This window comes from Ictidomys tridecemlineatus, chromosome 6 (genome assembly GCF_052094955.1).
Source record: "Ictidomys tridecemlineatus isolate mIctTri1 chromosome 6, mIctTri1.hap1, whole genome shotgun sequence".
NCBI classification, from domain to species: domain Eukaryota; kingdom Metazoa; phylum Chordata; class Mammalia; order Rodentia; family Sciuridae; genus Ictidomys; species Ictidomys tridecemlineatus.
Window position 1 is genome coordinate 44,905,399 of NC_135482.1, and position 27,666 is coordinate 44,933,064.

The 27,666-nt window shown below is 31.3% G+C and overlaps 1 protein-coding gene across 11 annotated transcripts in view; it reads right to left on the bottom strand.

Annotated features, from left to right (window-relative positions):
• Window positions 1-1,921: 1,921 nt before the first annotated feature.
• Window positions 1,922-27,666, bottom strand: part of Cnot2 (CCR4-NOT transcription complex subunit 2) — a 101,085-nt gene continuing 75,340 nt past the window's right edge. For 9 of the 11 annotated variants that reach the window (XM_078053140.1, XM_005328741.4, XM_078053139.1 and 6 more), the window contains 12 exons: window positions 24,099-24,246; window positions 23,187-23,369; window positions 20,814-20,893; window positions 18,087-18,212; window positions 16,216-16,340; window positions 15,180-15,300; window positions 14,936-15,092; window positions 11,844-11,905; window positions 11,705-11,754; window positions 9,825-9,925; window positions 8,237-8,381; window positions 1,922-3,063 (listed from right to left, as the gene is read on the bottom strand). In XM_078053140.1, coding sequence (XP_077909266.1) covers window positions 2,977-3,063; window positions 8,237-8,381; window positions 9,825-9,925; window positions 11,705-11,754; window positions 11,844-11,905; window positions 14,936-15,092; window positions 15,180-15,300; window positions 16,216-16,340; window positions 18,087-18,212; window positions 20,814-20,893; window positions 23,187-23,369; window positions 24,099-24,246 — 1,385 coding nt within the window. In that variant the 3' untranslated portion in view covers window positions 1,922-2,976. The remainder of the gene's footprint in view (window positions 3,064-8,236; window positions 8,382-9,824; window positions 9,926-11,704; window positions 11,755-11,843; window positions 11,906-14,935; window positions 15,093-15,179; window positions 15,301-16,215; window positions 16,341-18,086; window positions 18,213-20,813; window positions 20,894-23,186; window positions 23,370-24,098; window positions 24,247-27,666) is intronic. The other 2 variants (XM_078053136.1, XM_040280324.2) reach the window with 2 other exon arrangements.

Sequence of the window (27,666 nt, forward strand, 5' to 3'; positions counted from 1 at the left end):
AGAGCCATGCTCAGATACCTTATATATTATGGATAATGGATATAAACAGAATGGAAGATATATGGTTTGTGAATGAAAGAGGATTCAGAGAAAGAATTGATTCTAGTATAGAGAGGAACATTTGAAAATTTTTGAAAATTAGTTGATGCTTAAAAATATTCTTGTGAAAATGAAATTATAGTAAAAGTAAATTATTTCAAAGCCCAATGTTTTAATTTGTACATTTTATTTTCAAATTGAAATATCAAATTAAACCACTCAGTGAACAAATATTAATCAAGCACCTGCTGGGTCCCGATTTCAGTGGCAAAAAAATAAAAGACCAGTTAAATGGTTGGCTTTATTATAAATACTGTAAGAACTTAAATAAACTTTGTTATTAATTAAAACTCATTTTATCTGAGGAAAACTATTTGTGCAATGAAAACCCCCAGCAAATGAAATTCAACCATATAAATTATAGTACCACTTCAAGAAATACCAAATAGATTAAAGGACTTCCTTTCACAACTAAATAGAGCTTTTGTTTCCAGAAAGCCAATTATAGTTTCATCTCAAAATTTATGTAACAGTGTACAAATGTATTCAACTATCTATACAGGGGAATATGAACAGAATTAAACCTAAGAAAAACCATAGATTTAATAAGTTTAAGTCAAATCCTGTACATGTACAAAGAATTGAGTGTTGTATTAGTTTAATATAATATTTTAAAGATTTTAAGCATAATTTGTAAATGAGTATTTGAACTCAATAGGTAACTTCTAATATCAACAAGTTATAAAAATTTTGATAATCCAGGATATTAAAAAACCCCAGAAAACTGGAAAGTGTACACTTAATGTCTACGGCAGTTAAAAAAGGAAAAACACAACAAATCACTTGATATGAGCTGTCTTCATTATGAGTCATCTAGTCCCAATCATGATCATGTTTCAGCTGAGACTTTAATGTATGTTTTCATTCATCAGAATAAAGATCCCTTCCTATTAACTGTGTTTTTCTTCCTATTTATTTTTTATGGTTATGTTGTAAAAGGTACATTTTACAAAACAAATTATTATGAAAAGATGTAATCTTTAAGGAAACTGCTTTGTAGCATTTGATTCTGGTTTATGTCAACTAGGGTAGGGTTTTATTTTATTTTATTTTTGCACAATAGTTATGATAACCTAACTGCCATCTTTCCTACTGAGGAGATGCTTTGGTTTAATTCTGAAAAGTAAAAAGTCCTGATATTTTTGTCAGTTTCTAATATCTCAAAATACATAGAAAAAGGTAAATTTTAAGTCATTTTTCATTCCTGATACACAAACACATCAATGTCATAAATGTTTAATTTTCAAACATGATTTGGTAAATGTCAATAAGCGCTCACTCTTATAGAAAAATAGGTTAAAAATGAAAAATTTAAAAATTTAAAACTCACTGGCTTTTTTCTACTCTAGTTCTGCTTTGGTAGCTTCAGTCTTTAGACATTTTTAAATACAGTATTTTTTTTATATGAGAAAAGAATTCATCAACCCATAAAAATGAAATATCCAGGCCAGCAAACTGAAGGTAAAATCTACCCCACCCTGCTTTTTGTCTTACCTTAATTTGTTCATTACTTCATAAAGATAGATCTCAAAACTCTATCAAATTCCTCAGAGAAAAAGTGTTCCCATTAGGCCCCGAGAGTGTTCCGGATGCTGCCATAATCCATTTTTAAAAGTTTTCTCCAGTTAATCTTTTTGTCTACATTTTTAATCTACAAGTAAAATGGTTTGCTATGGTTCTATTAAATTATTTGTTGAAAGCTGCAAAAGACACTTTAAATTCAGTCATACCATTCAGTTTGATATTTGCAAAACTTGTTTTCCCTCTAATTTTCATGTTGAAGAAATAATTTCACAATTTAAAATCAAAGTCAACACTGCAGTGAGGAGAGCTTTTCTACTTTATTACAAAGAGAAGAAGCCTTTATGTGGTCAGAAAATACAAGATTGATCTTTTTTTCTCTTCCTATGAAACGCTGCTGTTCAAACAGCCAGAGTGAATTGTCTCAGTTCACTTCTTTAAGTCCCATCACATTCACTTGGGTATGGATGTCCTTGGCTGCTGAAAATCTGGCCCTTTAGTGCACAGGGCGACAAAGTCCCCTGACCAGCAGTTCCAGAATGTCCCATTTTCATATATTGCATCCATGCACACCTCCTAAAAATGAGGTACAGCAGGGCAAACATTTTCCAAAATAGATGTCATATATATAATATATACACATTCGTACATACATACCTTTATTCATGTGATGTCCAAAAATTTAAAAAAAATGTACACATTTATTACAAAATCGTAACAAAGACTGGACAGTGTTTTGCTCATTCTGGAAAGATGAAGCTCAGTAATAACACAACCCTGGAGACCATCCAGAGATTGTGGCAATATCATTCTTTTAAACAGTCAGATATTCTTGCGTTAAGCTTGGCGAAACTGCCTTTCAAAAACAGAAGGGGAAGTAAAATGAAGGAAGCAGACCTTGCTCATCTTTCCAAATGAAATACGAGAAGGATCTTCACATAAAAATGCACAAACATTTGTTATTTTATTACCAATAGTGCTACAATGAACAAAGCAAATTTTGTGGTCTAATTTTGTTGAGTCTTTTGTGGGTTTTCTTTTTTACATATAAGAAACTAAATGGTAAACTTCTGTCAGTGTACTTGCTTGTCTTTACAGACCCAAGTCTGTCTGCTGGCAAAAATGAAAATAAATGAAAAAATTCAGACCCTGCTCAAACTAGAGAAAAACAAATTACAAATTTAGTTGTTGGGCAGCACATAATTAGTAAGGCAGGACCTCAAATGGTGACCCTTTGCGTAAGCCAATTGCCAGATCCTCAAGGAATTACAACCAGGGTGCCTGAGCCACATCAGTTCTGCAGTTATGTTGCGTATTGTGCTGAGACAGCCATACCCCAAGAAAAGGGAAGTCTTTTTAGAAGGCTTGTTGAGCAGGGTTGTAGTTGAAGGTGGATGGCAGATGAGGCCGTTCTTCTAATTTATCATATTCCAGATGGAACTCCTACCAAAAAAAAAAAAAAAATTCATGAAATAGATGATTTCATCTTTTTGATCTCAAATTTTTATCAGAATACATTTTACCATATGAACCAATTAAAATAACTACATAAGAATGGAAATACAAAGAAAAATGTGATTCTATTTTATAAGTACAAAATTGTAGACTTTCTGCATCTAAGTTGAAACTATTCATGAACATTTAGTAAAATGTTATAACTTTTTACTTAAAGGGAGAAAAATCACTAAACATTTAATGCAAAGCACTGAAGATTATAAGTGTATTTTTAAAAAAGACCATTTCATACTCTCAAAAGTACAAAAACCTAAAAATTTACTTTTTGCTCATGAAAAAGATCAAAATGAAGATTTTTCCTATATGTCTTTATCATGCTTAAACAAGTAAAATTCTTCTAACTTCATAAAAATCGGAGGATAGTGACCTTAAAACTCCCACTCCAGAACTTCCCATTTCACAAACTCAAAACCCCTGAACTTAGAGATAATTTAACTGCCAAAGCAAGACAGTACTTTTGCTGTAGGCATATCCGATAATTAGACTGTCATTTAAAGCAAACTTTCAAAATACTCCATGAGTTTTAAAATTTAAGAATGGCAATTTTTTCAGACTCCTTTCCTCCATGCTTAAAGAACAGAAATGCAAATATAACTATATACACTGGGGGGAAAAACAACAAACACCTCTGCAGCTGCAAAAAACAGACACTCTAAAATTACTAATACTATAACCTGAATTTAATTAGCACAGACTCTCACTACATATTTCCATATAAAGATTCTCTCAATATGAATTATGTATTTAAAGATTAAACTAGTGACATTTGCAACCATGCGTTAACATATTTTACCTGTGTCTAGTTTCAAATTGATTTCATAATGAATGTTTCCATTATTAAAATGAAAACTGAAGTCATGTAATCAAAATTTCAGATACAGAATCACGTATTTAAAGTATATTACAACTATAGACAAACCACTTACAATTATTAAAAGCCTAGTATGTGCCAAAACTATAATTATTAAAAACCTAGTATGTGCCCAAACTAGAGATATGTCTAATTTTATCCCAAATTTTTATATTAAACTCAACAGTAGATATTATTTTCACTTTGCACCTGAGGAAACGAAGTTCACATGTAACTTACCCAAGGCATATAAGTGGAACTCCTAGGATTAGGATCCAGACCCATGTGACACCAAAGCTTTTGTCTTTTCTAGTGTAACACATTTTTAAAATTACGTTTATCCCAAGTTCCAAAACAGATTTACTTCAAATATATCCAATCCAAAAGTAATTTTGAAAAAAATTGTTTCATGATATTAGTTTATAAAGTAAGAACACTGTTGTGACTCTGGCTTTTTAAAAAGGTTCTTTTCAGATGATTCATAGTATGAAGGTTATTTGCTTAAGAGTAAAAACTAACAAACACCAAAACTACCACAGCCACAGTATCTGCCTAATGAACTATGGTAGCTGCCTTTCGATCTTTCCTACCCCTACCTAGGAACTAAAAGATTTTTATTGTTTGACTGAAGTTGATTATCCAAATTAGTAATTTAAAAAATCATTTTTTAAAAATCATTCTTTTGAAATTAAAACTAGCATATTAGTTTTCAAAATGTATGTAGCATAAAAAGCCTATTTGTAACTTTTACAAATGATAAATTTTAAGTTACATAAACTAAAATTTCATTCACACGGATGAACTACAATGAATTATTATTAGAATTTAAACCAGGCTAGTTTTATTAGTCTACATACATTTTTACTCCCACATTCTAGAAAAAGATTAGTTTAAACTTAGGGAACATAAATATTTTAATAATTAAAGAAAACTTCAATGGAGATTATACAGGTCATATTTAGTCTTCCATGTATTTTCTCCTTTTAAAAATATATAAAGCTTAAACACATTGCTTTGGTTCACAAATCTTAAGTTGATTATTGGTAAGATCTCTTACATGTTTGTAAAATGTATACATATAACTACATACATGCACATCTTTGAACATTTCTTAGGAGCAAAATATGTGTCTGTACATTATTACCTAAACTCCTAGCAAGAGTGTAATTAACATCTGATAGACAAAACAAACAAAAAAAACCCCACTTTTATTCTTTTGCTTTAGGAACAGAATATTTGCTTTTTAAGTAACTTTTTAATGACTTGGTTTTCCCAGTAATAAAATAAAGTTATATGCTCTCAAAAGGTTATTTAATTCAGGCAGAAATGAAATTACACACTGGATTCAAAGGAACCAAATAAGTAATCATTGCAAAGACAATGTTACCAGTGATCTAATTATATAGAAACTTATACTGTATGAATGTTTCCACAAATTCTCACAAAATTTTGGCTTCCTATTACTAATGAATCCATGTTAATTTAAATTTTAGGAAGTAGCAAACTATCTTAAATATAATTATGAGTAATAATTTTGAAGAAAAGCATATATTATGAAAATATAAAATGTACTAATATGTATCAGCAAAATTAATTTAAAAAACCCACATGTACATCAAGCAATGATAAAAAAAAAAATCCTTAGTGTAACAAATCCTATTAGATCTAAAGATGACTGGACTAAAAGAATTTCTCAAATTTTCAAGTCTTTAATTAGAAAGAGAGTGTGGAAGAAATTGTTTTAAAATGTGTTCATTAAGATTATGTATACGCTATTTGAATTATCACAATCTGATATTAGTTAGACGAGTAATTCTAGCAAAATTATATAGGGTGATATCATCATGCAAGTGGCCAACAAATTATTAACTTGAGATTTCTTAAAGAATAATATTTCTCAAATCTTACTTTCCCACTTAACAGCTAAAATTTTTAAAAGTAAAGACAAAAGCTCAACTAAAAAGGATATCAGATAAAATAAATCAAAATAAGTTTTAACTATATATACTGTATGTATTATTATATATACTTAATATATATTTTAGATAGATATAATTTTCTTTATCATTTATCTGAATGACGAATTACTTTTGTTGGAAAGTTAAAAGGGCTCTATATTAATGTTTAAGTTATTTCTGAATATTTAGCTTTACAGGGAAAACTTAATTATGGAAAACTAAATTTCTCACAAAAGTTATTTTCCTGATACATGTCTAACTAAAATTTAACTACAACTACACAGCTGTATATTGCAAACATTTATTCCTTTTTGCATATATAGGCTTGAAATTTACAATGATACTGAGCAAAAAGCTTCAATTATTTACAAGTAGAATATTTTCCCCTCCAAAAACACACTCTCCCCCTTAGTATCCCTTAATTTGGAATTAAGTGTGGAGCAGGACCAGTGTCATATCTGACATAACTTGGGAGTTTGTCAGAAATGCAAATTCTCGGACCACCTAGACTTACTAGATCAGAAACAGTCCAGGTATGGCTTAGTAATCTGTATTCTGGAAAGTCAGCTAAAGTTTGAGAACCAATGACTTAAAAACAATCAGTTACATTTTTTCCATGTTTGAAAGAATGAAGTAGTAAGCTATCACAGTGATGATAAAAATAATAGCAACAAAACTGCCACAACTACTACCATGTATCAAATACAATGACTATACTCATGATATATATGTATGCATGTCTGTGTGTTAAATTGCATTTAATCTTCATGACAGCCTAGAGGAAAGCAACATCTACATTTTACAAAAGAAGAAATAGGCATAGAAAGGAAACTTGCACAAGGATAAAACATGAATAAAAGTTAAATTAAAATAACATGACATGGCCAGGCGTGGTAGTGCACGCCTACAATCCCAGCGACTCAGGAGATTAAGGCAGAAGGATTGCAGGTTCAAAAATCAGCCTCAGCAACTCAGTGAGGCTATAAGCAACCTAGTGAGACCCTGTCTCAAAAGTAAAAAATAATATGGGCTGGTGATGTGGCTCAGTGGTTAAGCACCCTGGGGTTCAATCCCTGGTACCCACCCCCTCAAAAACAAACAAAATACATGACATGTAGGCTATGGCTTTCTGTGATAACATACTTCTTAAATAGGTAAAATACATAATGTCCCATGTATTATTTTTTAATTTGCACAATTATTTCTATCCAAAATGTTAAATCATACATTCTTTTGGAAACCAAGATATTAACTTTTGAGAAGTAAAGAAATCTGAAAAGAAGAATAAAAATAAGATTTAGCCTGCTATTTGTTTTTTATTTTGGTGTTTGTGTTGGGGTTACTTCTTTTTTTGATCCAAGTTCTACATGAAATCGTGAGATATCAAACTTTTTTGTTATATAGCATTTTAAACTGTTTTCTTAAAATGTAAGTTATCAGTTTACTAAAGCTGATTCAAAACCACAAACCAACTCAAAACTAATAACTAAAACATTATCCAAAGAACTGATTGTGAGCATTGTTTAAATTTTATTGGTTTTAAGTAAATTTAACTACCGAGTTTACAATCCTAAGAATCAATAATAGAAAACCAATTCAGGAAAATAACTGGTGAAATTGGATAATACAGGCTATATTCTTAACTGAGTAGACTTAAGTACACACAAGGTAGTGGACACATGTGAAATATATGTTTACACTGATGGAAATTTTGCACATGGGACAGTTATAAGGGCATTTTCGTGAGGCAAAAGTTGCAAAACCAAAATAAAACAATCAACTTTTCCGCACAGCCCATTTCCCCCTCATATTTAGCATAGTTGTCACCGAAGAAGTAATGGTTAATCCTTGCAATTTTCTTCCTTTAAATGATTTGCAAATAAACATTCATGTATTTTTCCCATAATGAGTGCAAGTATAAAAAGCCTTTTATGTACTCCTTTTAAGGAAATCTCATCCTTGCTTACAGTAACAATAACATGAAAATACATGACTTGTCCTGTAAAAGGGTATCTTTATTTTACAATTCATTAGACAAAAAAAAAAAATTTCAAATGTCATAAAGTCTTGTGCAAATTTACAAATCTCTTCCTAAGTTTACCTATTATAGTGAAATTAACTCTTTTTACATTGTCCTAGAGGTAAAATCAAGTCAAGCAGGTAGAGAAAAAAATGATGTGGGTAGATCTGGCACATTATTGGAATGGACATATTGGTACACATAAACAGAATAAAAAGCACACTTCTTTTTTAAAGTCTAGATTTACACAGTTGCACGTGGAAAAAAATATACCTTAGCTACTTTCCTCCAGTTAAGACAGTCAAAGAAGTAATATGTTCCCCTCTCATATGTATTGGTTTTCATTGTTGGTTCCATGCCTGGTGCTCTGGTAATCCATACTCGTTCTTCTTTGTGATATCTCCAATCACGATTAAAACTTCAAATTTTAAAAGAAAAGGGTAATTATTTCCTGTGGCTCACATCAAACATTTCCTATATTTTGAAAAACCTTTCTCAGAAAAAATTACACACAAAAATATACACAAATATGGATTCTTCTTACAAGGCTTCTGAGTCTTTATTGTTATTAAATACAACACTAATGGAATATAGAAAAATAATTTTAAATTTATCCAGAAAGCAAATTTATTACTAAACCCCATACCTTTATTTAACGAAAGTTAATTTTTTATGCAAACAAATGAGATGTCAAAAGTCCAATGAGTAATAAAAACTTGGGCAGACCAAATATAGATTCAACATGTTCTAGAAACTTCATTCCTGACTTGCTCTTCTGAACACTCAACAGAAATTGAGATGTTTATTAAAACAAAACCCCAACTATTTATATTATTTGGTAAGAAACTAAATACAAAGTATTTTTGAATTAAACCTTTTAAATTGATGTAATTTTATAACTATGTTGAAAACAATATCCATTTTGAAAAATTTAATGACTGTATTACTTTATTTTTTTAACTCAAATATTATCAATCCTAAATTCTCAAAATCTAAGAGTTCTCAAAATCTAATTATTAGAGTTCATGCAAAAACTAGTGAGGATTTATACAACTTAAAAATTGTGGAATATTCAGAATTGGTTAATGTCCTCCAAAAGGGACATTAAAGGCTTCATGTAAATAAACACTTTCCTTCCAACACAATGAGGTAGTTTTTAGACATAAAGACAACAATGGCTAATTATAGATGGATGAGTCAATTTACTTATGAACAAATTAAAAGGAACAAATGATAATTCCTATTTTATAAAAATGAGGGAAAATGGGAAATTTCTCTCAATTGAAATAAAAATTTATACAATTCATTATTAACACAGTCATTTTAAATATATTTGGAAGTATTGGATTCAAGGCCATTTATAAAAACATAATTAAAAAAACTATAATAATGTTTTTATATCATACGTCCTTATGATAATACTAGGATAATATGGACCTTATTTTATAGCACTTCAAAACACACAACAAATAGGCACAGTGCCTTGCCTATATAATAATCAACAAATATTTATTGGTTGATGAAATTTGGTTTCTAATTAATATATGTGGTTCCATAAGGACTAAAAAGAACCACAGGCATACCTTATAATTCATGCATTTAAAAAAATGATTCACCAAATCTGAGTCAAGTTGATTGTTTTCTTATAAATTTAGCATTATTTAATTGTGAGATTCTTTTTATATATACGATTATGAAGCCACGGTAATTATATAATTTCAATCTAAAGGTATTTTATTAAATGTAAAAATAAATTTATTGATAAAGATTTTTACTCAATATGGCATTATCATTTTAAAAAGTTTTCATAATAGTCAAGATGCACTATAATAAAAAAGTGATTAAAAAACTTTCAACATACAGCTCTACTGCAGCTAAAAGTTGTAATACGTCTCCTCCATTCATGTAATAGAGATAGAAGAGAAGGTCTTCTCCATATCGACCAAGTTTTATTGCAGCCAGCTAGAAAAGAAAAATTATTGTGAAATGTTAAATAAATCTAAAATCTTAACATATAATTGCTACCACTCACGTTAAAAAAAAAAAGAAAAAGAACAAAGGAAAGATACACAGAAACTTATCATTTCATAGCAGGTAACTGGTTAATTCAAATGACAACAATTATGTCTGTTACTTCTATTTGATAATATCAATGGGAAAAGCTAAATAAAAATTTTCAAGTGAAACCAAATATTATCTCACTACAAGGATTTATTAATATCCAATGTGGCAATAACACAAGAATATTGTGCTCAAAGATCTAGAACTCGTATTTAAGTCCTAATTCTATGACCACATTCAAGTTATTTAACATCTATGAGCTTCGGTTGCAAAATATGGAAAAAGACACCTATGAAAGTTACTAAAAAGTAAATGAAATTAAATGAGTGAGGGTTTATGAAAAAATCATGTATACAGAAGGCTTATAATAAGTGTAGATTGAATCTATACCTGACAGTGATTCACAAATCACTTGGTTCTGTTTTCAGATGGGAATACAGAATTATGATTTAAGTGACTGAAGAATGACTATATTTCTCTTCACAAGGTAGAAAATAACCAGTCACCAAACTATAATTTAGTTCAACAGTCTCAAATTTTCAAATTAAAATAAACCTTAAAGGCACTCCAAAACAACAATAACAAAAAATGTATCTGTTTATCTGATGTTTTACACCTAAGTGTTTACTTGGCTGTCACACATTCTTGAATGTCATTTTTCTCCTCATTCATGTCACCCCTGTTCAGGTGGCGGTTACCACATGCAACCAATTTTCAGCATTTCTCAAACTGGTCTAAGGAAATGTTCGGCAACCAATATGTAAACTGGAGCAAAAGAGTTCTATAGTAGAGATGACAGAATATCACAAAATCCACAAATGAAAAATACCAGCACTCCCTGTTATCATAATTCTTGTTTTCCACGTATGCAGACAATTAAAAGACATCTTGGGATATATTTCTCTCTTTATCTGCCTGTCCACAACATCAATATCCATTTGACCATACAACTGTGTGGTACATAATCAGAATGCTGTCATTTAAATACAGACTCTCTCTCTCTCTCTCTCTCTCTCTCTCTCTCACACACACACACACACACACACACACACTTCCATTAAGTCATCTTTTCACAATTTCAAAAATTTAGATTTCATTTTTTTCATTTGAATTTTTTTCTAATGGAAATGAACTCTACCATTTTCTTTCTTACAGTGAAATAAACAGATAAAAGCTATAATCTGTTAATAATTACTTTATAATTAGAACTGTAGGTAATTTAAACAAAGTAAAAGAAAAAAAGCCAAGGTCATAAATAATTTTAAAAGATGTACAGTTGTTCCATTAAAAAACTGCACCTATGTACTATTTTTAAGAAAAACTCTTTCTACTGGGTAAGGCATAAAATAAGAATATCAGAAGAAAATTTATCAAATTTTCTATAAGTTTATTCCCACTGAATGTGGTTATGGTTACATTCTTTTATTAACAGTGAGAAATATTTTACCAGTCCTAGTATTGTTTCATTTTTAAACTACAATCTAGGACTTTATCAAAATATTAAGATCATAAACAAAAATAGAAATAAAACTGTCATATAAGTTGAATGAAGATACAAAAGCATATCCCCAAGACCACTGTTAATTATTTTAAAAATATTATGCTGTCTAAACTGAAAAGCGGCACCTGAAAAATAGATAAAATTCATGCTGACTGAGTAGAATAATAAACTACACTCACCTTATCCCTAATGTGAATGTTCGTTAAGTACTCAGATGGAACATGGAAGTCTGGATAATAAAATGAAAAAAGCCTTATTAACTGATTCTCAGTTATAAATATCTTTCAAAAAGTTCTCAACATAAACAGCTTCTCCTACCTATGTCTTGAGGTCGACAAGGTGAAGATGCCCAGGGTGATGCAAATTTGGGGTAGAGATTTCTGAATAAGGGGGGAAAAAAACCACTTTGAAATCCAAAGTAGAAAAACAAATTTCTAATCTAATTTCACAAAAACTAGGAAAAACAGACCTCAAATATAAAATGACCATCTTTACTTCTAATTTCTTGGGTTTACTATGACTTACACAGCAGAAAACTGAAACATATATCTATACATATGAAAAATACAGTGGGATTGCTTCTCTCAGTATTCCTGTAATAATATAAACAAGTTATCACAATATTTTAAAAAAGTATGATTCAAATTTCCTATTTTTAAGTGACTTCAACTAAGAATGCTTTAAATTCATCAATATTATGCCTTCAAGTTAAATTAATTTCCCATTTATGTGCCCCTCCCAACATAGTAAGAGCAAATTTCAAATTCACCAAATATTTACTGAGTACCTATTATATGTCTGGCACTGCTTTAGGTGCTTGGGATATATTAGTAAACAAAACAAAGATTACTGACTACATAAAATTTAGGATAATATATAAATAACCCACGTTAGGGGAAGAGAAATGATTGCATAATTAAATTGGGTGGTCAGTTTAGGTACCATTGAGAAGGTCAGATCTGGACAAAGACTGAAGGAGATAATCATATTAACTACCAGGTACAATCTGTTTTAGTTAGACTCTTCTTAGACCAACTAAGGCAGGAACATGATTGAAATCTTAGGTATAGCAAGAATGCCAGTGAAGATGGAACACAGTAAACAAACGAAAAAGCTTTTGAGGTAGGGTTTGGGGAGACGAAATGACTAGGCAAGATGTTGTAGGGCTATAAAAGTTGGGGGGTAATTATAATGAAACCATAAGTCCTTAATGGGTACTGAGTAAAGGAATAACTTATTTAAAAAGGATTGTCCTGGCTGCTACAATATTTAGAAACTAAAGAATTGTGAATACCTGATGATCGGTTAACAGAACAGCCAGACAATAGAGGATGGATGTTGATTCAAATCAGACTGGTAGCAGTTTAAATATATACATAATCTGATCACAAATTATGTATATATTTTTGAAAAAGACTAGATATAGGGTACAAAAAAAAGGGAAGTTAAAGATGATATTAAGCTTCTGGAAGTATAAACCAAGATTAGGAAGGCTACAGATGCACTAAATTTGAGCAAGATCATCTCAATAATATTTAATTGAATCTGGAAATCTCAAGTCCAGGAGAGAAGCTGGAGAGGGTTCCTCAATATATATGGTATTTAAAACTATGAAACTGGTCTCTAAGGGAGTAAATAGATAAAAGAACAACACAAAAAGGTCAAAAGAGAAGGAGGTATCAGCAAAAAATAAAAATAAAAAGAATCAACCAGTGAAATCAGATAAGAATTGTGTCTTGCAATTCAAGGAGAAAGAAATTCTAGAAGAAACCACTGAATTTACTAATGTTGGAGGCTATTTGGTGACCTTCATAAGTACAGTTTTAGTGAAATGGTGGGGACAAAATTCTGATGGACAAATTGGAGAAACAGGCGATTATTCTGAACAGTTTTGCTTTGAAGAGAATAAAGAAATAGGACATAAACTCATCAAAGAAGGAGACTCGACCAAGACAAGATTTCTTTTTTAAAATGGGAGAAGTAGTAGTATATTTGAATGCTAATGGAAATAATTAAGTGTGAAAACTGTCATATCCTTGAATTTTCAAGAGAGTATTAGAGTAGAAAGTAAAACAGTAAAAGACAAGAATAAAGTAGTTGCAGATGGCAGTAGAAAGTGCCCATGTTCTCTTTCTTTTTGGTACCAGGAATTGAACTCAGGGGCACTCAACTACTGAGCCACATCCCCAGTCCTATTTTGTATTTTATTCAGAGATAGAATCTCACTGAGTTACTTAGTGCCTTGCTTTTGCTGGGGAGGCTGGCTTTGAACCGGCAAAACTCCTGCCTCCGCCTCCTGAGCCACGGATTACAGGCATGGGCCACGGCGCCTGGCCCCATGTTCTGTTTTGATTGATCCACCCTCCTTCTTGGAAAAGTACACAAAAAAAGCAAGGTCATCATCTGAGAGTAAAGACAGGGGGAGAAGGTATTAGGGGTTTGCAGAAATGTAATATAGTTGTTTAGAAAAGAAAAAAGAATAGACTAGGCATCCCAGGTATAAGTAGATTTGGCAAAATTAAGGATCTGCTTTTGAGGTTCCTGGCCATAATGAAAGGCAGTAAAGTTGTATAACTTTACTCTGAGTTCAGCAGCACACTCAGGAATAGAACAGGCAGAAAAACCACCAGGCTGTAGTTACATGCAAGTGTTACAAAGTGAAAGAGGGGCAAAGAAGTCAAGGGTATATGTAAATGAGCAATTATGACTGACCACAGCATTTAATGAGAAGGAAATGAGTTCACAAAAGGGAAAGACAGACAGGTATACCAAGGAACGGTGAAAATGTATAAGAATCAATGGATTAAAGGTCCCAAAGGAGTGGGCTGGGGTTGTCGCTTAGTGGTAGAGTTCTTGCCTGGCAAGTGTGACACACTGGGTTTGATTTTCAACATCGCATATAAACAAATAAACAAAATAAAGGTCCATCAACAACCAAAAAATACATTTTAAAAAATAAAAGGTCCCAAATGATTATAAGAGTTATAATACTAGAGGGAGACAGATAGAAAACAGAAGTAGTGGCCAAAGCATAACAGCATCACTTAAAATGATGCAAAGACTGTAGTTATTAGCAATGACAGATCAAAAGGATAACGTAAGGTGTGGCTGAAGTATGAGAAAACAAAGTTTTTGGAAAAAAGACATTCAAGGAACCAAGATTTCAGGATTTTTTTAAAGAATCACATATACATCTATAACAGTGGACCCAATTATAAGAGGAATAATAATACAGATGACAATGAATCAGGTACTAATATGACACGAATAACCCAAAAAGTAAGCAGGTAACAATAATAATGAATGTCAGCAAATGATATAATTTGGTGATATGATAAAAAGCTACAAGTTTAAGATTAAATAGTAGAAATATTATACACAAATGTGAAAAAAGAAAAAACCAAACTTACTCAGGAGAGTTCAGATTGAGGCCTAATGTTGTTAAGTCACTTCCTAAAGCAAGATGTACCATTCCTGGGTCTGTCTCTGCTGCCCTGATAAATGTTAACAGGCCAATCATTCCAAATTGGTCCGTCACCATTCCTTGAGGAATGTTAGTAACCCGACCTGGATAAGAAAAGTCATTTTTATTTGTGTGGAAAAAGTAAAGAAAATGCATTTTATAATATCTTTGACATATTTATAGAGTCCCACCATCAGGTAACACCTGGATCCCTTTTTTCTGCTGATTATTATTTTGTGTTGTTGAACTTTTATCTCCAGGGAATTTGGGTCCATCTGTACTTGAAGTTGGCTTGCCAGATGTATTCAAATTCTAGCATGAAAAAAATTAAATGTGACATTAAAATGCTTTAAGTATATAAATTCAAGTCAGTATATTAATGCCTTACTATTCATTCTTTACCATATTTAAATTGGTAGTACATTTTTACCTGCTTTTCAAGTTCTACATGAAAATTTTGTTTCCATAATTGTCCCATGGTATATGAACAAATCCCATACCATCCACATTTAAAGATTTAATGGACAAGAAATCCAGGGAAAATATTCTTAACAATGTTGGATCTTAAATCAATGAGAAAAACCCCTCTCAGGGGCTTCTGCTTTGAGATACACTATTAGTTACACTCTTTGATATTTTCACTTAGAAGAACTAAATAGTACGTTACCTAAAATATCACGAAAGCAACCTCTAAGACTAGCTAGAAACACGAACTTTAAAAAAGTCAAACTTATTAGAATTCTTAATCATCTTTTTTATAATTGACTTTAATAATATACAAACTCGCATCACACATACAAAAGGCTATTTTCAGTGAAATGTGGAACAAATAAATACATTTGTTAAGTCAGAAAGAAGCTGAGTTGGCTGAATCAACACAGGTATAAAAATGTGTATAAAGATTCTTCAAGGAGAAAACTTACTCAAGAAAAACACAGCTCCTTAGAAGGCTATATTATCAAACTTCATGGGATCCAGCTGACAGGGACTACAATAAAAGTCTAAATTAACTCTGAGAAGTTCAACAGAAATTTGCATACCTATATGAAATAGGAAAAAAATAGGCTATCTTCTAAGTTATAAAGCTTTTCTGCATTCTTCAGAAGTTAGGTTATTACAGATATGCAAGATAAACAGTTTCGTAATAGTATTTAGTAAGTAACTGTTAATATAAATCTGAAGGGAAGAAAATTATATCACTCACATATACAATTCTCAGTTACTTACAGATTTACTGTCATCATTACTTGAGGTTGGATCTTTATAGCTGGAACCAGGTAATGCTGGAAAATCTTCATTGTGTATTGAGAAGTCCTGGGATTGCTCATTTGCTGGTTTTGTTACCATTCCAACTTTAATAAAAATAACCCAGAGAATTGCAATTGATATTCATGATATTTTGCTACATGCTATAAAAAGTTAACTTTCCTCATCATAATATACCACAAGATTTTTTTAATGTTATGAAAGCATACTTCAAAAAACTAGTAATCAGGACAGCAATGAAGAACTAAATTTTGGTGTACTGATTAACAATTCAACACACAAAGTAATACAAGGGAAATTAGTGGTAATCCTGTAATTCTAATCTAATGCCGTACATAGGTTCTTAAAAATATGATTTGATATGATATTGGTAAAGATTATTAAAATTTTTGGTTTAAAAACATGCTTTAAATATTTGACTAAATATTATAAATTCTAGTTAACTTTCAAATAAAAAATGAACAAAATAAATTTTAAAAGAACATGGAAGTATTCTACTTGAAAGTAACTTACAGAGTGAGCAAATTGCAATCAATTATAAAACAACTCCATATTATTTCAGATTTTCTTGGATTCCATGTTATGGATGTAAAACATGCAAGATCTGGGAAATAATCCTCCCACTATATTTGGCATTAGTCGGGCCCTTATTGGAGAACAATATGCAGTTTGGGGCTCCACAATTCAAGAACGATATGGAGAAACTAGAGATGGTCCAAGAAGAGCAACGGGAATGATTAAAGGGATGAAAAAATGGACCTATGAGGAAAGGTTAAAAACATTAGAGTCTCAACTGAGAACTAAGCAGCTAGGTACTCAACTTCCTGGACAGATCAATTTTTGTTATTTTTGGAAGATTAATTTAGAAACTTTAGAATATGAACAATAAAACTTTGCCTTTTTTACATATTCTGAAAGACACAGAAATTGTTCTTAGTTGATAATGGGAAAAATATTATTAGTTCTACTTTAGAATAACTGATGAACTGATCCCTTTTCTAAATGCATTGTTTTGCTCTTTGTCTCTATTAGGAGTCTTCCCAAAAGGAACCAACTATGTGGAAGAATACAGGTATACAGCTATCACAGAATTTTCACGTCAAAACTGCTATACTGTTGTTGCATGATTCCCTCCCTTTATTTTTATTTAACTTTTATTAGCCAAATCCTTTATCTATTAGCACAGTGAAAAAGGATAATGAAGGGTATTAATGATGATCAAGAGTCTACATAAACTATTATATATTCCTTGAACAGTGGTTCTCAGTAGGGGTTATTTTTCCTCCCAGGGGACATTTGCCAATGTCTGGAAACAACAATGATTGTGCTGGCAGCTTGTGGGCTTAAGGCAGGAATGCTGCTAAACATTCTATACAGACAGGATAGCACATCCAAATCCCCTGTCTACAAAGCATTATTGAGTCCAATGTCCGTAGTGTGAATGTCGAGAAACTTTGGCTTAAAGAAAGGTCTTCAATGTATAGACATTCATTTTTAATAACTAGGAATATACGCTTTTGAAAAAATGTGGGATCAATTAAGGCAAGTTTTAAAAGGCAGACCACATAACCACTTAAGTGAATGCAGAGATATCAGCAGAAAATAACTTCTGAATAATAAGAACTTCCTTTTGGGTTTCTGTACAGCTTTATAGTTTACATATTCTGAAAGACACAGAAATCCTTCTGTGTGAATTCTGATGAAATTATACTAACCTGATTGGAAAACACAAAAATATATATTTACATACATAAACACACACACATGCATACGTACATATGTATACGTGCAAAAGAAAGTTTGCATTGGCCATCATAAAAAAGCTTAATTACCATATGGAGCTCTTCCAGCCAAGGGGTTTATTAATGGAGTTGGGTTACCACTTCCTTCCCTTCTGTTTCGGTCTGCTAATGCTGGAAAATCTGAAAGGTCCAATCCTGTCACATTTTCACTTCCATCTAAATAATAAGAAAGAATAATATTTATTGGTTCCACAAACATTTAAACCAAGATTGTAAAACCCAATCACAATATAAATTGAGACAACAGTGCCCTGTTCCTAAATAATGCAGAGCACTGTATTAGGTTATATGGAGGTGCTCAAAAGATACTTGTGGAATGATTTCATGTTAAAGAATTTCATGAACAATTGAGGAAAACAATATGCAACCAGTGTATTAAAACCCCAAATCCTGGAAACCTAAGAGAATATGGAGTGAGACTGTATATTATACACCCCCCCCCGAAGATGGCAACCTAAATTTATAGCTTATTAGCTAACAAGAGGGAGATTGTTATAAATGATATCTTCATTATATTTGGTGGAGGTTTTATCTGGAATGCTTGGGAGCTTCAGTTACACACATATGTGACAATAAAATTACCTCCAAATGGCTAGAAAGAGACTGGGGGACAGTGAAGAACACCTGAGGACTTCTTCCCTATAACCTACTGGTTTCATATACAAATATGCGTGTGTGTGTGTGTGTGTGTGTGTGTGTGTGTGTGTGTGTGTGTGTGTGTCTGTTTATTCTGGGGACAGAGGTATAAGTAGGATTCCCATGTCTGGGGAGTGACTGGGAAATAGATCAACCTCAGAAGTTTGTATTACCTATTACACAGTAGGCGCTCAATAAATATATACTAAATATATGAAACTTATTTTTACTCATTTAAGCCAGTCTGCTTCCTTTAAAATTAAAATTTAACCCAACTTTTCTCCTTTGCCTACAGTAATCATCTCTTGATTTTTTTCAACTTTTAGTATTCTTACAATGTTTATTTTAATTTTTGAAGAACCTAATTTTCTACACTTCCGATTCACCCTATGCTACCGTTTTAATTTTTATTTCATTTTTTTTGCTTTATAACTATTTTCAAATTTTTGCTATTATCAAATTCATTCTCATTTTTCTCTGAATTTTGTAATTAAAGGAATCTCAACTATTACCTTTGATTATTTTGTTTAAAGAAAAAAAACCACTCCATTAATACAGATGATAATTTAAAACTACAAGGGTAAAGATAAATGATTCATACCCCCATCGTTTAAAAATTAGTTTATAAATTTTCAATTAAATATACTATTATGTGAACAAGACAAGAGAAGTTTTAAAATTACATATTGTTTCCACTTATAAAATAATATCTTAAATTATCTGATTACACAATAATTACAAACTTTGGATATATGTTAACTTTTAATATGACTTTAGGACTTACAAGATGCAATTCAAAATTGTCATTATTTGAGAATATATTTTAACCTAAAAAGTTAATAAACTCCCAAATTTGTATTTTTAGGGAAAAACTTGGAAAATAATTTTCCCACATTAAAAACACTCAGTTAAAAGAGAATTTTAAAAAGAATTCTAAAATTTTATAGCAGTGTACAGAACCATAATTCAGAATCTAAAATAACACTGTCAGAAACACTGTTACTTTATGTTCCATTTGTGGAAAAACCTGACTGAACTGTGGCATGCAGCCTGATTTCACAGATAATTATAATATAAAAATATGTACATTTTAGAAACAATGAGATATAGTACTTTGTAGTATTTTAACACCTTGAACACAAAACCACCACATACAAATGCTGAATTTGGAATTTTTTTTCAAATGATTTAATTATGGTCAACCTATGCTGCTGAGCATACATTAACATTTAAAAATAAAAAGCCCATAGCCACCAATGACATTTCCTTATTAAATTTTCTCTCACGCTTCCAATATATACACCATTTCACTAATTGTTCTTTCACCTACTTCCTCCTTTTCTTTCACCTACTTCCTCCTTTACAAGTATTTCTCTCCCAGAAATCCAGCCCAATTTTGCTCCTATAATCATAACAACATCCTTTATTTCCTTTCTCAGGAAAGGGTCTGGAGGCAAGGGTGAAGAGAGTAAAACCTAAAGCAAAATAGCAACACTGCTCCCTATTTGCTTCTGGCTGAAGCAGTTGATAAAAGAAATAAACCAACAGACTGCAGGAACTTTTTGTCAAAATCAGAATTGGTTCTCCATGCAACTAAATTTTTGAATTATGTACATACAACTGGGTGAAAAATTCAAAAGGGTTAAACACCAAAATTAGTATTAAGAAAAGAATGGTAAGTGCTCCATATAATCGGAAAGGTTTTCTTCAATCTGTATCTCTATAATCAGAATATCATTACCACCCAAACTAGTCTAGATTATTGTTTTCCTAGTGACAGGGCTGAGGACAGAAAAAGTTTTGTGAAGTAAAAAGAATTCTGAGGCATAAATATAGACTAAATTAATGTTTAGGCTCTTCCACTGTGTCAAGGAAATAATCCTGATGTTATAATACAAATCACTATGGTATTACCATGCCAAGTTAAAAAAAAAAAAGTCTTTAACTATATCTCTCTACCATTTATTAAAGCCTATTCCTAATAATTTCTCACTAAATTAAATTCTACCATTTAACACATTAAGAAATTCTACAATATTTAAAGACCAGTATGTTGAATTGCTTTATATTTCAGAAATCTACTGTATTTTTTATAGGGTACTAGCTCCAGAATAAGCTTACCTGTTCCATTAAAAATGTTACTTGATAAGGAGTTATTCATTCCAAATGCCTGATTCCTGTTCATTCCAAATCCAGACATACTGGGTACATAGAAAATAATTTTAGATATACAGTAAGAATACTAACTTTGAGATGAAGAAAAACAAAAGTGTATACTTTTGGTCTCCTCATACAAACAACAATATGCTTCAAAATCAATACTGATTTTATTTTTTTGAGTTTAATCTTTATTTTTATTTAAAAACTTCTCTAAAAGTCTTTTCATGAACAAGAGAGAACTAAAACATCTTAAACAGATTAATTAAAAAAACAAACAATTTATGAATGAAACTTCAAGAAAACAGAGGCTAAAGGGTACCATCTTATGTCCCTCGTGAGCCAATTTACTGGACACTAAAAGTATTCCTAATCTCAAAAATATGCAGGTAGGTTTAAGACTATTCTTCCTGAAAACTTGTTTTACTTTACTCCCTTTACTGGTGAAACTTATTAATACTTATCATAACATATCCTCCCAACCAAAATATAAACTCATGGATAGAGTCCATGTCATATTCATCCTTGCATCCTCTGCCCTTTAGTGTTTATTAAGATATAACAGGCACTCAACAATTGTTTACTTGACCTGAATTAAATGATGCTTTTTAAAAACTGAATTAAGTGTTCTAAAACACATCATTTTTATCTAATAGTTTACTTTTCATCTATTTAATGGAAAGAATATCTCTCCATAGTACCAATTCCAAATTAATGTACGACTGGTATTTTGTAAATAATTACAAATGCCTCTATCCACCTACTTGTTTTGCACAAGCCTAAGCATGACAAGAAAAAGCAAAAAAAAAAAAAAAGAAAAAAAAAAGAAAGAAAGAAAGAAAGAAAAAAAAGAACAAAGCTGAACTCAGGGCAAGGCAAATTAAGAATGTCAACAAGAATTATTAATGCAGATTCTATAATGAAATTATATCTTTGACATCAAATAATGATCTCACAAAAGACAGTTAGTATATCAATGTTGAGCAGGCTTAACTTGTTTTAAGCTGAGTTTTTTCCCTCCTAAATCTGTAAAACTATGGCCAAACAACTATTGATAAAATATGCAGCTAGAGAAACAGCATTCTAAAGAAGAGCAGGTACATCAATGAAAATATTTGTTTAACATGTTAGAATTGCTGATGATATAGGTACCCTCAAACATGGAGTAAGTATTCAAAGATGAGAACATTTTATAATAAATACAACTTATCAATAATAAAAATAAGCAGGGACTTAGAGATTCACTTTACGTTGACAACTTATAACAGTATTTTTTAAAAAAACAAAATGAAAATATATGGAAAGGCAAAAATTCATACATTCAATGAACAATATTACAAGAATGCAGAAAGATGTGATAAAGCCTAAGAAATATTATATGGTAAGGAAGCTATCAGATGAGAATTTTGATGATCCTTGACACATAATTTTTTAACAAATTAAAGAGCAATAAAATTATAAAAGAAATACTTATGAGTCTACATAAAAGAACTGGAGCTTATGGGATGAAGAACAAACAGGAAATGTTCTAATAACCTATTTTAATCCAGATACTACAAGTACTAGAAAGAAGACAGCAAATTAATAGGCATAATGATAATACTTAGCTCAAGGTCCTACAGCACTCCCACAATCCCCCATTTTAAAAAAAAGTGTGTGTGCAATCATGCTTAAATGATGTTTTTCAAGAAAGTCTTATATTTTAGATATAACTCATATAAATTACCCAAACAGCTTGAAAATACTAACAAAATAGTTCTCATTTGCACAGTATATGCAAATGGACAATGCAAAAAGGAGTGAAAAAACACAACAACTTTATGTTTTTGTTTCAAATTCCTAAACACAATACTATTTTTAAATACTCTTCACATAACCTTACAAGTCTTTGGTCAATAAGCCTCCAAAGTACAAAACGGATTTCACTGAGAATATATTTAACCAAAGTGTAACCAAAGCAAAGCAGTAATAATCAAACATGTCTCTAGTCCTATTCACCAATCTGGAACTCTTACCACACAGGTGACCAACCTCAATTAATAAAGGTAGGACATATCAATAAAAATTTGCCTGGTGGCAACCCAAGAACAATCCTTTTCTAGCAGCAACAACAACAACAAAAAGATTTAATGAGCTTTCTAAAATCAAACTTAATTCAAAAGAATGTATCTTTAGTTTTACAATTGTGATATGTAACAGAATCTTTGCTCATAAATATATGATGAAACACACTTATGAGACAGAAGCCAAGACTCGAGAACAAAGCATTGAATATGAAAAGAAAAATCTGAAGATACCCCAAAAGACAATTATACACAGTATCAATAAACATCTTACCTGTTCACAGTAAAAGGCTGTCGAGAAGGCTGCTGCTTTGGCATACATATTATGCTTGGCGAGCTTCTGTTGGGGCTACCTAACCCTGAACTGCTCATGCTATTTGTCCTGCTAGGAATTCCAATGCCCTGACCAACCTGGGAGTGGTTCATCATATTCCTAGGATTCATAGGCAAAATACCCCTGAAAAAGAAGTCCATTATACTAAATAAGCTCTCTACAATCACTCATTAAAATTATCTATAAATAATCAATTGGTATAATCCTAGAATCTCAAATATACTTTCAAACTGTATTCCTAAATTTTATTAAATTCTTTTAGTCATTCTAGTTTTTTAAAAAGAAAAATTAAAGTAAACAAACCAATTTAAAAACGGGCAAATTATAGTGGAACTAAATAGGTGACATCTAAAATGAGAGAACTATTGGTGTGACTAGGATAAAAATTAAATGTATTTCACATATATTTAGAATAATTTCACTCCAAATTCCTGTCATTCTATCCTCTTCATACTAATATGCATAATCTGCATAATCTACATCCTCCTTTTCTTTTACTCACACTAAAGTAATGAATGTGTGGTGAGAGAGCAAGGATCAGAATTATTGGGGGAGTCATTTTAAATTGTACATCTTTGAGGAAGAGAGATATGGCTTTGAAAAAGCTCCCCAGGAGGAGATTAACCCTTGATATTCACCCACTGGACAACTAGTATGCTAGCTATAAAATAAAAACATCTTGCACTAATCAATCGGCAATGAAATAAAATGCGCCTAGGTATTTTTGTTTTCTTGGTGAAAGGCACTGAACCAGAAATTCAATCATCACCTTGTTAAAAAATTAAAAGATTGCTTACTCTACAAAGATACATTTTTTTTTTTTGAGAAATATTCTGGTCCACCAATAAATACCTGCTTGGAGATGGAGGCGTGTGAAGTGACATTGTTGGTACCCCTGTTGTTGGCGTGACGTGGCTCGGTAACTGAGTGCCTTGTGATAAGCTGCGATTTAACTGAGGGGTATTGTTGCTCATTCCCCTCATTGGAAGGCCTAGTGCACCTAATGAAAAAATTCAGAAGAAGGAAATTCATTGCCATCAGGAATGAAATTGTTATCCATCTTCTGGAGCTGGCAATTTAAAACATTTTAAAATGACCTAATGTAATATGCAAATTTTAAATGGATATATTCAATTTACTCCAAATGGACTGTGATTTTAACAAAAAAATTCTAGTCTGAAATCTCATTTTGAATGAATATCATTTTTATATTTCTATCTTACAATAAACTATGTCTGTCAATGATTATGTTACAATATTATACTATGCTTGATCTTAGACAAAAAGCCTAGAAGCAACAGAATGCTACAATATTATGAATGAATAGTTTTCAAATTTATTAAAGGCAAATTTGCAAAATTTGTACAAATATACCTTTAAGAAATTTTGCAATCTTGTGTGTTTCTGTTTAAATTCACAACTGATGTACACAGAAAGACATCCACCACCCCCTTTGCAGAAGTAGGTTTAATTTTTATATGATACTTTTAAAATGTATTTGAGAAATTTCTTTACTATTATACATCTCTCTCTCTCAGTATTACAACTGTTACAAACCCAACATAAAATGCCAACTGTTTAAAAAAAAAAAACCTGATAAAGACACAGCAACAAAAAATTTAAGACATTTAAAAATATTTCAAAGTATGATGATTTTGTTCATCTAGTCCTCCTTGGGTCAGATGTAGGGATGGTTATGTTCCATATGTGTTATTTTTAAGATTAGTAAGGGTTTTACCATTGAGATATAAAATATATTTTTTAAAAAAATTAACCAATTTGGACAAATTTGTTTTAAAAATGTATTGACATTTATTGACTTGTAGTCAGATAACATGAAATTGTAAGTTATTTTCTTAAAAAAACAGAGTAATTATCATGGATAGCTAATGTTATATGTATATGTTTATTTTTTACCCTTTTATTCCTCAAAGTAAAGATGTACAACTGTCATTTGTATTGTCATTCTGCCTGAAAATGTTTCCTTTCCTTCATCATCCTTACCCATATTTTTAATGTTTTCTGCTTCTAGTCTGCTGAGGAATGGCACATTGATCAACTAAATGTAGTGTAAGTTGGAAGTTAAGTGAAAGTAATAAGACAGAGGAAGAGCCAATTAGTAAGTAGGTGATGTTAGTGCTAGACACCCCCCCACACACACACACACCCCTTACTGGTCTAATTTGGATCTAAAACTTTCAAAGACCTGAAGATTTTAAAAACTATGACCTCCAAATAAATACAGTTCTCTATATACCATGAATATTTTCTTTCAAACATCTTTATAAAATTTATTGGCTTGACAATGTGTCACTTTCCCAGACACATAAAGGGAACTGACTTGGTCACTGCATTTATTTTGTTTACTCTTAAATTTTGTGAACATGAGGATCCCATTAGCTATAGCCACTTTCTCTGAATATGGGACAAAATAAGGAAGTACAAGAGATTAAAAAATCAGCTAACTTAAGATCTCTTCAAAAGAAATTGGTCATTTCCCTCTCTCCTCAAGCATATCAATTTTCCTCCCGGCCCCCTAGGTGCTCCCATAACAGATAACCAAAATCACATTTTCCCATCACTCATTCAAACAAACATTTCTGAGTGACTACTGCATTAGCTTCAAGTGATATAGCAGTGAAATAGAAAGAAAAGGCTCCTACCTAAGGGACCTTAAATCCTATTCCCCAAACAGGCTGTCCTGTAGTCAGCCATAGCTGCAAATTTCCTATAGGAGGATGTTTCCCATAGTTAATGTTCTCTAAAAAAATACACCATTTTACATGCAGAAACCACCCTAGTACAATGTTGACATATTACAGATTAGGAATCTGAGGCTCAGATAAGTTAACTGACCTCTCCAAGGTGACACAAAGAACCAGGACAAGAAATTAGATCTCTTAACACCCAGTATTCTTTAAATGGCAACACTATTGAGTGCTGAAGACAACTCTAATTTAACACTGATCTACTTCTTCTACCTCAAAACTTGTTCCAAATTTCCATCTCTTGATATCTTCCTTTCATTTGCTTTCTCATCTTAATACCTGCCCATTTTTTCAAGTTTTCCTTTCCCTTTTCACTCTTTTCCACCCACTCATCATTAAAACACTTTGCAAAAAGCTAGTAAATGTTTGGACCCTTTAAAACATACAAGAAACCCTACAAATGAATCATGGAGATTCATCCTCTTTAACTCTGTTTACACATATTCAGAAATATTTTAGAGATTATCAATATTAGCAAAGATACTTCTGAAAAAGTAAAATACACAATTTAATTAAGAATTGGCATGCTTGAATTAATTCACAGTGCTAAGAGGGAAGGAAGACTATGAAATAAAGAAAATAAATATTATTGTTTCATTTCAGACCTCAAAATTCATGTTCTTCACAAAAAGTTAATAGATAAATTCAAAGGTCTTAGTTTAGTTTTATTGAACTAGATATACAAAGATCATTACAAACTGGATCATTAATTCCTGAATATTTAGTAATGGGGTTATTTTAAATTTAACTTAAAATTGTGTTGTACAATAAAGTATTAATAGCACTGACTAATGAACATACAATGATTTATATTTAGGCAATAAAATATACTAAGACATTAAATTTGAGTTACCTGAGTCAAACTATCAGCAGTGGTTAGGCTGAAAGTAGGGGAAAATTTCATCTTTTACTAGAATAATTAACACAAAATCATTTCCAAAATATTAGCCCAAGAATACAGGCTAACAAAAGAAAAAAAAGAATTCAAGAGATTGGACTGTAGGTTAAAACAACTACAACAGGGCTGGGGATGTGGCTCAAGCGGTAGGGCGCTCGCCTGGCATGTGTGCGACCCTCACCAGATACAAAGATGTTGTGTCTGCCGAAAACTAAAAAAAATAAATAAATAAAGAAAGAAACATTGATACCGCCAAACAAAACAAAACAACAAAAAAACCCCACAACTACAATAGGAAACACACACACACACACACACACACCCATGATCATACATGAGTAAGAGGGAGGACAGTAAAATAAAAATTTATGAAGCACTTCATAACCAAACATACTACATACTACTACTTCATTTCTTTTCCTCCTTCTTCTTTTTTTTTGGTACCAGGGATTGAACCCAGGGGTACTTAACCACTGAGCCATATCCTCAGTCCTCTTGTCCTTCTTTTTAACAACCTACAGGGAAGGTATTTATCCTCTCCATTTTTAATTTATGATAAGGAATAAAAGAAAAAACAAAAAATCATTTGAATGGTTATAATACTACATTGATCTTTTTCTCTTAAAGGACTATGGGAACATATCCAAGTATATTCCTACCTCTTATTTGGCCAGGTGCTAAGCAAAGAATTAATTGAATTTCTTATTGGTCATTTTTCAGAAACCCTAAAGAATATGACCTAATGAATTATTTC